Source organism: Kryptolebias marmoratus, linkage group LG3 (assembly GCF_001649575.2).
Source record: "Kryptolebias marmoratus isolate JLee-2015 linkage group LG3, ASM164957v2, whole genome shotgun sequence".
Taxonomy (NCBI): Eukaryota; Metazoa; Chordata; class Actinopteri; order Cyprinodontiformes; family Rivulidae; genus Kryptolebias; species Kryptolebias marmoratus.
In genome coordinates this window covers 24,586,275-24,601,503 of record NC_051432.1, presented here as the reverse complement: position 1 = coordinate 24,601,503, position 15,229 = coordinate 24,586,275, and the positions used below count along the sequence as shown (strand labels likewise).

Sequence of the window (15,229 nt, the reverse complement as noted above, 5' to 3'; positions counted from 1 at the left end):
TACTCTGGCTGATATTAACAGATTAGATTTGTAAATGAGTTGCATTTATATAAAGGAAGCTTCCTGGCTGGCCTCATGTATCAAGAGGCAGAACGTGATTTTAGACTCACCTGGTCAACGTGTATGTAATAGTAGTGAGAGACGTGGTAGATGGCTTTGAAGAGGCGCTGGAACTGGCGGGAGGCTCGTCCGTGAATCACAAGGACAAACACTATCCTCACTGGTCTGGATGGAAAGCTCTCAGTAGAATCCTCATCCCACTGGATGTTCACATTTGCTTTACCTGCACAGATTTAAAGACAGCAGTTTATATGTTTATCTACCAGTGAAGTACAAAGTTTATTTTTCATTGGTAAAACTCAGGGGTTGTGCATTATTCATGGTAAATTACAAAACCAAATAAATGATCTAAGAAGCTAACCATGAATCTAATACTTAAAAGGAAACAACTAAGGTTTTTTTTTTAATCAGAAACAAAAAGAGTAAATGTAAAACTGCTGATTACATTTATTAAAAATAATTCAACACTAGCAAACAAAGTATAAAAGCAATAATATTAGTGCAAAGTTTCAGGGTGATCAATATATTCCTAATGAGTAAATTTAATGTTACAAATAAATGTTTATTGTTTTGTCATTAGTGACTATTGTTATTCAGTTGAGCCTTTGTTTAACCAGGAAAATTAAAACTTGTGAGAGTGTCCCGGCCAAGACAGACCTGAAGTTTGACGAAGTCTAAACTGAAGACGCGACTTCTCTGTGTCACTAATGTGCGCAATATCTACACTGCAAAGGACTGCAGTAAATGACTAAATACTTTAATATTCACACTCTTCATTTCAGTAATATATTTGGCCAATCAGATGGACTCTGACTGCCTTGATGCCCACAACAGATTTGGATGACCGAGATGATGAAGCACAGAGAGGAGACTGTGAGCATCGTGATGTGGGAAGATACTTACATTGTCACTGCAATATTCAGTATTATCACAACTGGGTGTTTTCTTAAAATCATGAAGGCCTTCTTTAAATAAAAATAACTCCCTAAAAATCCTTTAGGAGCACAACGCATCAGTATGTTTAGAATCACTCTTTTTTTGGACGTCCATCATGGAGGTAATTAACCTCGTCTAGATTAGGCGCTCCCATAAGGCCCAATTTGTCAGCATTACTAAAACTATAAAAACAAAGAAAAAGACAGAACAGAGAAATGCAAAAGGAATGAGTCACTCATCCATTTATGATGTGAGTGAATTGAAACTATTTTAGCCACTGTAACTACTTTCCTCCCACAGACAGGAATCCTATAAGCGATTCCGCTGGGAGCCTCAGGGTGGAGCGTCGTTTGACAATGTGCCATCAGTTCTCTCAGACAAAACTCCCAGAAGATGCCTTGGACTTTACGAAAATGACAGCAGTATGAATGCAGGCACACACGCCCTGGTTGTGGCCAGTCAGGCCACTGTCAGATGAAACAATTCCAGCAATCTCTGGAGAGCCATTGAAAATCTCTCTTTGCTCTATGGTATGGCTTTGTACCACCCTTAACCCCCAAACACTGTAAACTAAAAAGAAGAAGAAGAAAAAAACATTCCTTTCTTTGCAAAGTGAGCTGAGATGACCTGTGTGATTTGGAGCTGACTGTACGTACAGCATGTAGCGAGCTCTTTAGGTTCCACTAACATTATCAGAGATGTTGTTTTTTAAATCGTCGATGTTTGTTAGAGAGATTAATGACAACTAGAACATTTTTGAAAACATTTAGACTGGTGCCAATTCAGCTACTGACCAAAATTCCAACGTAACTTGGAACATAGCTGCAATAATCTAAACTAATAAAAAAATGCCCAAATCTTGGTGAAAAGAAGTGTAAAGAGAACCAAGATAAAAAAGAAATGGCTTATTATGATCACCATGGTAACCACATATCTGTGTCTGTCACTCGCTGGCTACCAAGTTAATGAGAGGCAGACTGAAAATTAAGCCTCAAACAGGCACTGTGCAGGTTTCAATCAGATCTTACAAATTCTTGAACCGCGAGTGGCTGAAGACTGATGGTTGTACATGGGGATTTTTATGTTTCTGCAGTGGTTCATATAGGAGATATGACAAGTTAAAAGACCCTTCACTTGCAGTTGTGAAGAGAATCCTTTGAGCTAAAATATAACTGAAGTCTCCTGAAGCTTGGCTGTGAACTCTCCGTGTTCTGGGGGGGGATTTGAGAGAAAACCCCAAGTTTTCTCATCTGTTCTGCCAAACTCCCGTTGATCGCCATCGTGTTTTTTGTGCTGTTTTTTTTTTGCACATTTTGTCTACATTGTACAAAGTACCGCAACCAGAAGACATCGCACACTGCTTCCTGATCAAATCTCATGTTTTGATGCATAATTTCCAACATTTGGGACTTTGATTTCTCAGAGAACGCTCTGCAGGAGCTGAAGGAATTCTGACATGTGGGATGTTTATTCCTTTTGGGTGACAAAAAAACCCCATTTATGTCTGACCTCGAGGTCCTGTAATTACACTAAATTTAAAGCCAAGTGTCCATCATATCTTCTAGTTACAGGCCAGTCTAAGAAGCCCTGGTTCCTCTTATTTAAGTGATCATTTTATATCAGATTTAAGGGCAGGTGTCCATCATTGTTTTGTTTAAAGGCTGACCACAAGGATGAAGTTAATGACATGCTCCCTTGGCTCCAACTGGCCATTCCTCCTGTCATTCACTCACACTTAGTTCCTGCTGCTTTTTCTCTCTGTGTGTGTGTGTGTGTGTGTGTGTGTGTGTGTGTGTGTGTGAGAGAGAGAGAGAGAGCTCTGAGGGAAATCTGCTGTGGGCTATATCAGATTGAGCAGTAATTGGTGGCCAGCTAAGAAGATTCACTGGTTTGCTTTGCCGACGGATAATTGGCCAGTCGCTTCTCAAAGCACTTCGAGTGTGCACAATGCTAGCTAGCTGAACTAATGAGGACTTCTGTGCACATGTGTGTGAGCTTAAATTTTACTGTCAATTTGGTCAAACTGTTCATCTTCAGAAGGGCTTTGTGTGTAGTTTTATCCCCCTTTTTTAAGCAGACTGTGCACCTGAGGAAGGAAGAGGCATCATCACAAAAGAGGGAGGAAAAAAAACAAAAAAACAGGAGACTTCCTCTCAAACTCATCACTCTCCATCATCTTTGCCCTCGCCATCAATCTTTTAAACTGCCTTTCCTTCGTCTTCTATCACCCCGCTCTCTTCCTCCATCATCTTGTGTAACTTCCAGCTCTTACACACCCTCCATCTTAACTGCTCATATAAGAGGTTAGAGGAAGAGCTGAGCTAAATCCCAAAAGGCTCGTACCAAATTGCATTAGAAAACGTCTCAGGGACTGTTTCTGCTGCTTAATACCATCCACAAAGTGAGATTTGCAGATAAAGATCAGCGACAGATTTGGTTTATAGGTAGACCAAAAACAAAATTTAATTTCCCTTTTTTTAAACTTGAGCTATTTTTTTTCCCCTATTTGCAAAACATCAATGGCATTTATCTGAAGCTGCTGCTCAGCTTACTAATCAGCTAATTTATAATCATCAATGGTGAGGTGAAATTTATTTTCAGATTGCCAGTCCAAATCAGTTTTTGTCATATTCAAATTGATTTAAAAAAAACAAACTACTGCATAAAAGCCGAAATAGAGATAAAAAACATATTTGCATAAAGAACATTTTATTGAAGATGGTTAAAAATAAAATTCAAAGCAGGTAAAACTGAGTGTTTCAGCGCTGGCAGATCAAATGAAATGTCAAAGTTTCCTTTTCCTCACGGACATCATGATTAGTTGGGAACATCACGTCCAGAGTGACAGCTGTCACACAAGATCAGTGCAGCTCCGGATGAAGGGACGGATTTGGTTATTGTAGATTTGTGGAAAATCCTAATTTTGACGAATTTCCTAGAGGACTAAAATGATTATTTAGCTGCGACCAAGTTAGAAGGCTCGTTGGACTTCCTACAGATTCTTGTTGTATTTGGTGAACAGAACAAGCAAATGGACCAAATCTTAACAGAAATGTTATGTCAGATTTCTTTGGGCTAAATGTGAATATTATACACAACTCTGTCTCCTGTGCTGTTAGCAGCATTCTGTTAAATCCCTTAACTAATTAATTCATTATGCAAAAGGCCAAGAAGTCAAAGTCAGCGGAGGTTTTCTTCTCTGTATTTAAGCTCATTGTTTGGGTTTTAGTGCTCCTTTCTTGGGTGATTTTTTTATGTGAATATAAATTGAAACCCTTATGCAGCTCTTTTTCTTTCTTTTATTTCATGTTATGATCTTTGCTATGATTTAAGAGGTGGCATACTTTCTAGATGTTGATTGAAAAAAAAAAACTGCCTTCATCACTTATCTTGACATCTGAAGGGGTTGAACATCCTTCAGAGAGTGCAAGCTGTTTCATAGAGAGACTTGAGTGATCAATAAAAGCTATCCAGACGGTCACAGTGGCAGTGATGCTAATAACCAGGTTTGGTCGGAGCTTCTTGAATCAAATCAAAACATAAAAAGGATGCAGGGCTGTGAGCTGAGCCTCAAGCTTGGACTTTTGAAGTGAATGGCTTTATGTCGATAAAACAGGATCATAGAGTTAATACTATCAAAAGTGAAAAGGTGATGATTGAGCTGGAGCTCAAGAAATTTGTAGGAAGAACTGAAAGTCTGAAAGTCTCGCCCAAGAAACCGTTCTATTAGGCTGCAAATCTGACATTTAAAAATCTTTTCACCGCATGACCATTAGGTGAACACAGTATTTTCATAAGGAGGCAGCTGCCGGTGGATTTTCCTGCCAGAACAACGCAGTCCAATCACGTCATCATTAGGAAAAGTTAGCATATGGTAGCAAAGAGAGGGATCGTGTTCCTCCCAAATTCAATGACTCCAATACCAGAACTAATACATTTACTAATCTAGCCAAAACCTCAAGGACAAAATACCGATCAGCTCAAATTGGACAATTTTCAGCTAACAAGGTTAGAACTTGAATTGGGAGGAGGGAGGGGGGAGAGAGATAACACGTTGGCAGGCAGCAGGCAGGCGGAGAGAAAGAAAAGTGATTTAATTTAGTTGTCGTGCTGTTACAGCCCAGCCACCAGGGGAGAGCCCTTTTCAATTTCTTTGTCTCTTTTGATCAAACTGTCACTTTGAGTGGGATGCGAGTTGCTCTGCGAGATGACGAGATCACAGAGAAACGACGCTCCCGCTGCTGGGAAAGGAAATGCACAAAAGTTGCAAAGTCATTGTACTTCAAGTTATAATAACATGAGCGAGGGAAGGTATCTTAGCAGAACAGGCAGGATGTATAATAGCTTTCTCCTCCTCTCCTGCTGTTCATGCAGCATACAGTCCACTCCTGTGTGTGTGTGTGTGTGTGTGTGTGTACGCGATGTTCGCTTAAACATGCCTGCTGATGCGTGCTGCTCACTGATGGCTGCAGACGCAACACATTCTGTTTACCGAATCCACAACCAGCCTGCAGATGTCCATAAATTTGTAGTAGGGGGTGAAAAAAAGCGTGTTTGACTGTGTGTGTGTGTGTGTGTGTGTGTGTGTGGCCGACTGAAAAAGACAGGAGAACCTGTGTTCTGTAGCCAGCTTGACAAAACAAATGAAAAACCAATTTGGAGAGAATACAAGCAGCATCCCAATTTTCTCCAACAATTTACTTCACCAATTACAAACCAAAAAAGAAGAAAAAAAAAAAGATGTTTTGTGGCTTTGATGAGGAATTGTAATTACATGAACAGGAAACTTTTCAGCATCTCCTGAAGCCTGACTGTCGTTGGGTTGGGTATTAAAAGAGTTTGCACAGCAGAAATTGTGACAACATTATGGTGAAAAAGTCAAAAATTGACACCGAAAATATGTCTGAATGACTTTAAACTAGATTTTTATCATCCACTGCCAAAGGGGATAAAGTTTTTTGCAGGTATCTCTTTGAGTGTGTGTGTTTTTTTTGTAGTGTTAGCAAAATATCTTATAAACCAGTGAATGGATTTGAATGAAACTATCAGAAAGTAACCATTGAAATTACATCTACAACTATATGACTTATGGAGTCAATCCAATTGAAGATGGTCGCCATTGTTAAGCAACCTTAGCCATCACAAAAACGGACAGTTTTACAGATACTGAACTAAAATTTGGTGTGGTAGTAGCTGAGAGTCATCCCAAACACATTGGCATTAAGTGTTGGAGTCAACCTGGTCTGTCTGTTAGCAAAATATCTCATGAACCACTAGACAGATTTCAATAAAACTGTCTAAAAGTAATTGCTAGACGTACATCTACAACTAATCAACCTTTGGAGTCGCCACAATTTAAGATGGCTGTCACAGCTGATTGACTTTAGCCCACACCGAAATGGCTACATCGCTGTGAATTCTACATATTATGAGCTAAAATTTGATGTGATTGTAGCTGAGAGTCATTCCGAACACATACTCCAAGCACTAAAAGATCTTGTAAGATGAGATATAATAATTCATGAGACTTTGCATCGCACTAATTTCACAGTTTGACCAAAATAGCTTTAACTACGATGATTTTAGTTTAAAACGAAAGGTGGTGGGTGATTTTATTCTTTAAATTAGTTTCTGAATGCCATGACATTTAAAGGAAAAGTTAAAAGAGCTCAAATCAAACTATGTCAAATATCCCTGCTTCTCACTAAACATTAAATTAGAAAAATTTATTTATTCTGAAGTATTTAAAAACAGTGAAGAGGTGTTTTAGTGCACTTCTCGATACACAAATGGCTGCACAAGAAAGATTACTTGAATCAGTTTATTTAAAAAGAATTCATTATTCTGGAATAATTGGGGTGATTTTTGTAGTAGAGTGCACTTGCATTATAATAAACATAATCTGAAAATGTTATTTTTACTTTAGCTTTAATGCTCCATAATTAGGTTCATTGCTCTTAAACCCACATCAGCCCTTCTGCACTTCTGACTGAAGAACTGCTAAATAGTGAGGCTGTTTCCCTTTTCGGTGCTGCTCTGTCAGCAGTGTGGAGGAGAGCGGTGTGCAGAACGACACTGAGAGGTGAGGTGTAACTAAAAGTGAAGTGTCATAGCAAAACGGCAGCTCTTTCTCAGCATTCTAACAAGAGACAGAAAAGGTGGCAGAGACGCACAAACTCCTGTGAAACTTATTAATTAAAAAGTGTTGGACTCCGCGAGGTTCTCTTCTGACGATCAAATCGGATTCAAATTCACGCAGGGTTCAATTTACAAACCGGTGTCACATATTTAACAAACTGTTACACAAAATGGTACTTTCTAAACTATAATTATGACTTCTACTCATAAATATGTATATGCTTAGAGAATTTGAGCTTTTTAGGATTTAAGTAGTCATTTAACAACTTAGCAATAATAAATCAAATGCACTCTCTCTGAGAACCTTGACAAATATTTTCTGTGACAGCCACTTTACTGAAATTGACTAGTTATTCATTTATTTTTCATTACTGCTTTATCCTGTTCAGGATTGCAGGGAAGTTGGAGCCAATCCCAACATTTATCTGGCAAAGGATGCAGCACAAGATAAAGGCCAGTTTGAGCCTTGTCCACACGGAAACGCTGTCTTTTTATTTGTCGTTTCCAAAAACATCCTTGTAAACATGGCACCGCTTCTTTAAATGTTTTCACACACAAAAAAAGGCCAAAACGCTGTAGTAACTATGCCAGGCCTGTATGAGGCGCTGTGGGGCTGCCATCAAAATACACCAGAAACAGGAAACAACTCATGACCTGTGTGCTACAAACTGTAAACACAAAAATAAAAAGATACTGATACACACGTCAGTCTTTTAAACCTATTCCCATTTCTCATGTTTTTTAAATGTATACTTGATGTATAATGTAGATTTCTTTTTGCAGTTTTTGTTTTAGTATTGTTGACAGTTCAGTAGAGTGCAGAAAACCTTTTTGGCCTTAGATTATTTGGTATAATAAGGTTTTTTTGTGCCATCTATTCAAGTCAGTGTTATTGTTCGGCCTCATCCTCTCATTGGACTCATACAGTAATACAATAACACAAAAGTTTTACTGCAGTTGAGCAACGAGCATCTGTAGTACAAATGCAAGCATGTAATCTGTCATCATGGCTGTTGCGTCTGTTTTTTAAAAAGCTGCATGTTGACTGTCCACACAAAAATGCAAGAGTGGTGTTTCAAAACCTTTTCACTTTGGAATCAGGTTTAAAAAAACTGTAAAGGCTCCTAAAACGTTTCAGCATCAAGGCTGAAACGATAAAAAAAAAACATTACGTAATCACAAAACGCCGTTCCTGTGTCGATGAGGACACATCATCGGTTAACCTATTACACCTGATATTGGATTTTGTAGGAAGCTGGAGAAAACTCACTCAGGCCACATCTTAGATTCAACTTCTTGTCGTAATGATGCTAATCTTTAAACCACCAAGCTGCCCATGACTATTATGAATCACTTTCTATAGAATGAGGAAGTTACCTTCGATGGGGCAGTAACGAGTAACCGCCTCGGGCATTAACTGGCCCTCCTTGTGTCTGCAGTACACCTCAGCAATCTGCTGCCGGCACTCCTTGCTCTTCGCTCTGGACAGGGCTGAAATGGCTTCCTTGCCACTGATCTCGCACTTAGGAGGCTCGTCGTACGTCACCTCCAGCGTTGCTGCGGTCGCCTGCTTCCTGTGGGGGTGCTGATGTCGGTGCTGTAGCTGGGCGGGCTGGGCCTGAGAGGCACGGTGGTGCTGCTGCTGCTGCTGCTGGCCCTGACCACCAGGGTAGGAGGTGTTGGTGCCAATTGCCAGCGACTGGTGGCCTACGGACAGAACTTCGTTGGAGTTGCGGCCCGGTCTGTGGGAGTTGTCATGCCAGGCCTGCTGCTGGGCGTGGGCCTGCAGACGCTCCCGCTGCTTGCTGCCCGTGGCCCCTATAGACTGGCGGTGGGGCTGAGAACGTGCACCAAAGTTACTATTGTCTATGTTCTCAAAGTCTTTAGGCACAGAGTTCTCATTGTTGCTGTCGACTCTACTTTTCTCTTTCGGTCGGTGGGAGTAATATCCATCCTGGAGAAAGAAAAGAGGAGAAATACAAAAAGGGCAATGAAATAAACAGTTTAGAGCGGGGAAAAAGACATTAAAGAAGAGGGACACAAACACAAAAAACAAGATCAGAATTGAGTGAGCACCGTGCATATCAAGGGCTGGATTAACAATCGATGTGGCATGTATGAGTAGGCAGAGCTGCACTGAACCATGAGGCATGAAATGAAGCTGTAAGGTATTGAGCGTGAACACTACCAGGTGCAACCTAACCAGAGGAGAAACAGGTCTGAAGGCTCTGTCGCTCTGTGCCATCATCAGATTAGCCCTCGGTTTCAATTAAATCCTCCTTCAATAAGGCCCAACGTTCTGTAAACAGCTTCCCAACCGGGAGGGAAGCGCCAAAATGTGATCACAGGTTAGCGTGGATATCTGTGTTTGTGCATTAGTGCCTGTATAAGTCTTTCATCAGCCATTCAAGGCACTTTAACAAAAAAGTTCCATGAAATGGCTCCACAAACCAGTCCATCTTTAAGCTGCCCCTGACCGTTCACAAATCACTAATTGATCTGGTCACATCCCACACAGATGTGAGTTTTTAGAAATCAAGCGAGCTTCATGGCACCAAAAGAGGCGTGGAGCAGAGCTCAGCTGTACTGACATGGAGCCCCACACACTAAATCTGTGACGTTTCCATCAGACCATTTCAAAACACAACGAATGAACTCAGTTTAGCACTTCTCTTTGTGGGTAAACAATTCTTTTTAACTAAATGCATTGTTGCTGCGCATCATCGTCAGTCTTTTTATGGTTCATGAACTTGTTTAGGTTTTTAAAAATGCCATGGCCAGACTGTATGTCATCACTACATCACATTATTGAACAGCCAATCTATCTTTCCACATGTCGATCGTTACGGCTCTGTTACTACCTCGCTTTGTGGCACAAAGGCGCATCAGGGGTGGGTTGGATTCAACCCCCCATGCCACCTTGGTCCATTTATAACTCACACCAAGGTGGCCAGAAGGCATTGAAGTCCAAGTTTGAAAAGTTATGTGAAAGTGCCTTCAGCCTGTTTGAAGGGAACAAACATGTCACGGGGCAGTTTGGTATCACTGTGTGCACCAAACTGAAAGCAAAGGAGAGCTGTCTGAGGAGCTCAGAATGAAGATTCTAGATATCCACGTTAAAGCTAAAGGTTACAAAACCCTCTCCAAGCAGCTCCATGTTCCTCTGACCCCAGCTGCTAATATTAATAAAAACAATATAAGGCTCATTGAACTGTACCCAACATTTTAGGACATGAATGTAAGAGGAAATGCAACCCCTAGTTGATCAGAGAGATCGCAGAAAAAGATCCAAAGACAACATTTAAAACCATTCAAGTTGAGCTCCAAGGTCAAGGTACATCACTTATCGATCGCACCATCCGCTGCATTTTGAACCATAATGGGTTCTATTGAAGAAAACCCAGGAGTGCTCAACTATTGACAGGAAAACACAAAATAGCCAGTATGGAATTTGTCAAAATGCATGTTGACCAGCCTCAAAGATTCTGGGAGAAATTTTCAAGTTTGATGAGACAAAACTGGAGCTATTTGGCCAGTCACATCAGGTGTGGGTTTTTTTATTATTGTGGAAGGGAAGAAACACATTTATCATTGCCTGTATGAGATAGTTTCAGTGTGTATGTGAATGTTGAATGCACAAGTTCTTTGTTATTCTGGTTAAAAAAGGCTGAAAGCAAAGGAGGTTCAACAGTAAAAAGAACAAAAAAATAATCACTGATGGAAGAGTGCAGGACGAAGAAGAACCCAGGAAAGGGTCGGAGTTCTCAAGTGAAATGTGCTGTGATGCGTCAAACTGAGAAAGCTGGCCACCACCACACTGTCATGCTCTTTGCTAGACAAGCTAGAGAAGAGGGGAAGGGGGGGAAACGTGAGGGAGGAACGGCACGACAAACCATAGATAAAGCTTATAACAGCGGGGAGCCTAGATGTATGAGCAGTGTGAGGCATGCAAGACAGGACAGAAAGCAGGAGAGGTGAAAGGCACAAAGGAGGCAAGGGAGATGCTATTATACGAGCCAGCAGCTCAGTTTGAAAATGTCTTTCCAGCCCTACAGCCAGGCCTGTTATCAGCCCATCGACCTTTCCTCGCTGTAAACACCTTGTGCCAGTGCAATTATAAAGGTTGCAGGATGACACACTTTCACACTCAAAGAGACAGAAAGGGGATGATATTATAGAATAAAACACAAAACGGTAACATTCTCATTGTATTTTCCCTCCAAGCTTCCTTCTTGGGAGAGATCTGATTCGCACAAAATTAGATAGATTTAGGCTGCCTGCTTCTCCTTTCGTCTCCTCCGTGCTTCTTCCTCTCTTCTGCCCTTCACACTCCTCTTCACACATCCCAGTTCCTCCCCTCTGCTCCACTCTGTTCATCCCTCATCCTTTCTGCTTCACATCTCCCTCCTTTTCTCTGATCATCTGCTCCCCATTTCACGTCTGTCACACCTCCCTTTCTCCCTTTTCTCACCACCTTCCCTCCCCTTTTATTAATCCTCACTTCATCACCGCTTCTTCCTGTCATAACCTCTCGCCTTCTCTCCTTCCACCTCATCTCTTGTCTACTTTTTCTTTACCCAAACAATTTAAACAGGCCGTGTTTTTTGTGAATGACAGGACCTGCTAATCCCGCGTGTAACAGCTGCTTAGGCCAGTGATCACCTAAAAAGAAATCCCTGCTCGCGGAGTTTCAAAGGGAATGCTTTAGGAGACTAATCCATGCTGTGCAAGTCACTGGATGTTTGCAGAGGTAAAACGAGCCTGTGTACCGTCACGATTATGTCAGTAAGGCTTGTTGTGGATTTTGTTCTAAAAGTGCACAGTGGAGGGAGTTTGTTGTTTAAGGGAGAAACAGGAGTGAAGCAGAAGCAGCGTGTGTTTGCCCCGGAGACACTCCTGCTTTGATCCCTGCTGTGAGAGATATGAGAAGATGAGGGACGCAGGTAAATTGGAAAACTGCCTGGAAAAGAAACAACACCAGCAGTGTGTCCATCACTGCACACCATCCAGAGGTGAACAGGGTCCAAGGCTTCTTCATGCATCTCAAACATGATTACTGTGGAATTCAGAATTCACACTATTGTTTTATTTATTTCTTATTTTTCTGTTTCTACAATCTAACTACTACTGCATACTTTGAGCTATTTTAGCTGTTCGTACTTTAAAACCTTCAGCTCATTCAGGAGATGATTTTAAAATTTGGTCTAATTGTGAAATTTGTTTCAAACTTCCTCTATTCTTTTAGCTACTGTTCTAATTATTTAACCTTCTAGCTAGACTTTTGCTGCTTTAGACGTGCTTGTTTTAGCTAGTGTTTCAGATTTAGCTTTTACTAGTTTTAGCTTCCAGCTTTGAGCTACAAAATGCAACTCTCCAGCTTTTCTTAGTTGTCTCCTGTTAAAGAAAAATGACTACTTTGATTTTTTTAGCTTGTCAGTATTTTGGCTTGTATAGAACTTTCTGCTCAAAGCTAAGCTATGCTAACCAGTACTGGAGAGAATCAATGTTCTTTATCTTTTGAAAAACACAAATTCATTTTATTTGCTTCTAGAAGAACAAGCAGGGACTTGGTCACACAAAAAAACCTCATGTTTTATCATAAAGTATATTATAGTTTTGTTATTTATTTAGTAATTTAAGGAGTCAAGAACTGCAAACATTTATGAACTGAATACAAACTTAACTGTTTGGCCTAGCATTTCTTGAAGGAATGCATATCACCCATCACCTTCCATGCCAGACTTTTATACTAGGATCATCTAATGGTGAGAAATAACAGATTCCAGCCATTTTGGTCAAACCTTCAGAATAACGTCAAGCGAGCGCTTATGCAACATCACAAGACTGTAACTGTTGAGCGAGGCAAACCCAGAATGCGGACTCATTTTGGAGTTAAAAAGAAACTGATTTATTTAACAAAAAGGAAAAGAAAAGGCTGACGTGGCAGCAAACAAAAACTTACAGCGGAGACGAGGAGTGGAAACAATAAGGGGCACGAACGTGGCCTGAATAAACACAGAAACATGGATATCTAAATGCAAAACGAAAGAACCAGCAAGTAGTGGGAAGCTAGGGAATCGATTATAAAGGCAGAGGCTGATGAGGAAGTGGACACAGGTGACAGATTAGTACCTCGGGACAGGTGAAGGTGGGTGTGGCAGGTTGACTGATGGAAAACTGAGCTGAGGGCAGGTGAATAGTGACAGAGGAAACACAAAGAACCATACATTAATCCAGAACACAAACTAAAAAACATACATCGACATGAAAACACAAGGATCACAAGCATAAAAATAAAAAACCCCAAAAACACTCAAACCATGACAAAGACATCAAAGTAAGTGTTGTAAATAACTCTCAGCCACTTCAACACAAATTTATAGTTCACTATTTGTAAAACTGAGTAGTAGCCATTTTTGTGTTGGCGAATGTTCATTAATTGAGGCGGCCATCTTGAAATGAGTTGACTCCAAATGGTAATCACATCCAATGGTTGATGAGTAAAAAAGAGTGTCAAACAAATATTATGGTGAACACAACTGTATAAATATACAGCTGTAAGACTCCTGAATTAAAATCTATTATTGTGAGTGATTTCAGCTCCTGGTGATTTTGATTTGCTGCTAACGAGTGAAACTAATTCAAGTCAAACAGCCTCATGTGGCCCGAGGAGAGTCTGTAAGCCGACACTGAGGAGATTCCTCAGGATCTACAATCTTCTCACAGAGCAGCCGTCTCCCTCCTCATCTTCCTCCTCCTGTGAGCAAAGGACTCCAGCAGCTGTGCTGCTCTTTAATCTCAGGGACGGAGCTCTGAGCAGGAAACTGTGGGACACAGAAATAATAGCAGGCGATAGGGCTGCCTTGGACTGCAGATGGGGCTGGGAGCTGCGGGGAGCTATCGATTCTTACAGAGGATATGTTTTCTGCTCCCTGGGAATGTCAGGGAGGCAAAGACGGGATTGCCTGGCGTACGATGAGGTGGTTGTGCAGAGACACACACGTAAATGAACAGAGGCAGAGAGTTCTCCCAGCTCTGCTGAAGACTGAGGAAAAAGCAGAGTGGGTAAACGCAAAACATCATCCATCACTGGTAGGTACATTCAGAGATAGGCCCGTGGAGCTGGGAGTTTCAGTACCCCCTCTGGGGATGGTTTAGTCCATTTCTCAATACTAAGCTAGCCCCTTTCCACTTTCCCTCATTTCCTCTCCCACAGGGGGAAATATTTCACCTGTCCTTTTCTCCCCTCTCCTCCTCGCTCCCTGTCGCCACAATCTCCTGTGCAGCAGAGGGAAAAAAAGCACATATCTGTCTCTCAGCACCTGTCCAGCTTCACCCCTCTCCTCCCCCCTTCCCCGCTGCCTGCCATATCATCCCTCGCTCTAGGTAGAGAAGCAGTTCATCTGCCCCACCCCCTCCCCTCCTCCCTAATGCCATCATTTGCTGTTGCAGTCCCAAGGTAGATGTGAAGGAGAGCAAGGTAGCAGCACATATCAGTTTCACCCCACCCTCCCAGCCCGCTGCTTTTAAAAGACATCATTCCTAAGGGGCAGGGGGTAAAATAACCCCACACTCAGCTCTGGCACATATGTTTGTAATCACCCTATGCTTGACTTTGCACAACTTTAACATATATGCACATATTTATCGCCCAACGCTGAAGATAAATGCAGAGTGATGATGTTTTTGCCTATATCGTTTGTCTGAACGGATAGATAAATATCTCGTGGATCACTGAATGAATTTTAATGTAACTTTTTGGAAGTAATCCGAGGGTTGTCATCTATAACTGAATAACTTCTTAAGTCAAACCAATTTAAGATGGCTGCCACAACAAAGCGACTTTAACAAACACAAAAATGGCTAAAATTCAATCAATTTGATAGATATTTCCCTAAAATTTGGTGGTGTAGTAGATGAGACTGAACCTCAGCTTATACTCTAATCTGTTTCAAACTTTGCTGAAAACTGTTGGAGTAATCTGTCTGTCAGCAAAATATCACATGAACTGCTTCACAGATTTTAATGAAACTGTCAGAAAATAATCACAGGGTGTCCATTCACAACTGGTTACCTTTGGGAGTCAATCCAAATC

The 15,229-nt window shown here is 41.1% G+C and overlaps 1 protein-coding gene across 1 annotated transcript in view; it reads right to left on the bottom strand.

Moving 5' to 3' along the window:
- xylt1 (xylosyltransferase I) overlaps positions 1 to 15,229 on the bottom strand; it is an 89,637-nt gene that overhangs the window by 33,165 nt on the left and 41,243 nt on the right. Inside the window, exons 2-3 of the mRNA XM_017416903.3 lie at positions 8,512 to 9,088; positions 111 to 283 (exon numbers count right to left, since the gene is read on the bottom strand). Of these exons, the coding sequence (XP_017272392.1) occupies positions 111 to 283; positions 8,512 to 9,088 (750 nt within the window). The remainder of the gene's footprint in view (positions 1 to 110; positions 284 to 8,511; positions 9,089 to 15,229) is intronic.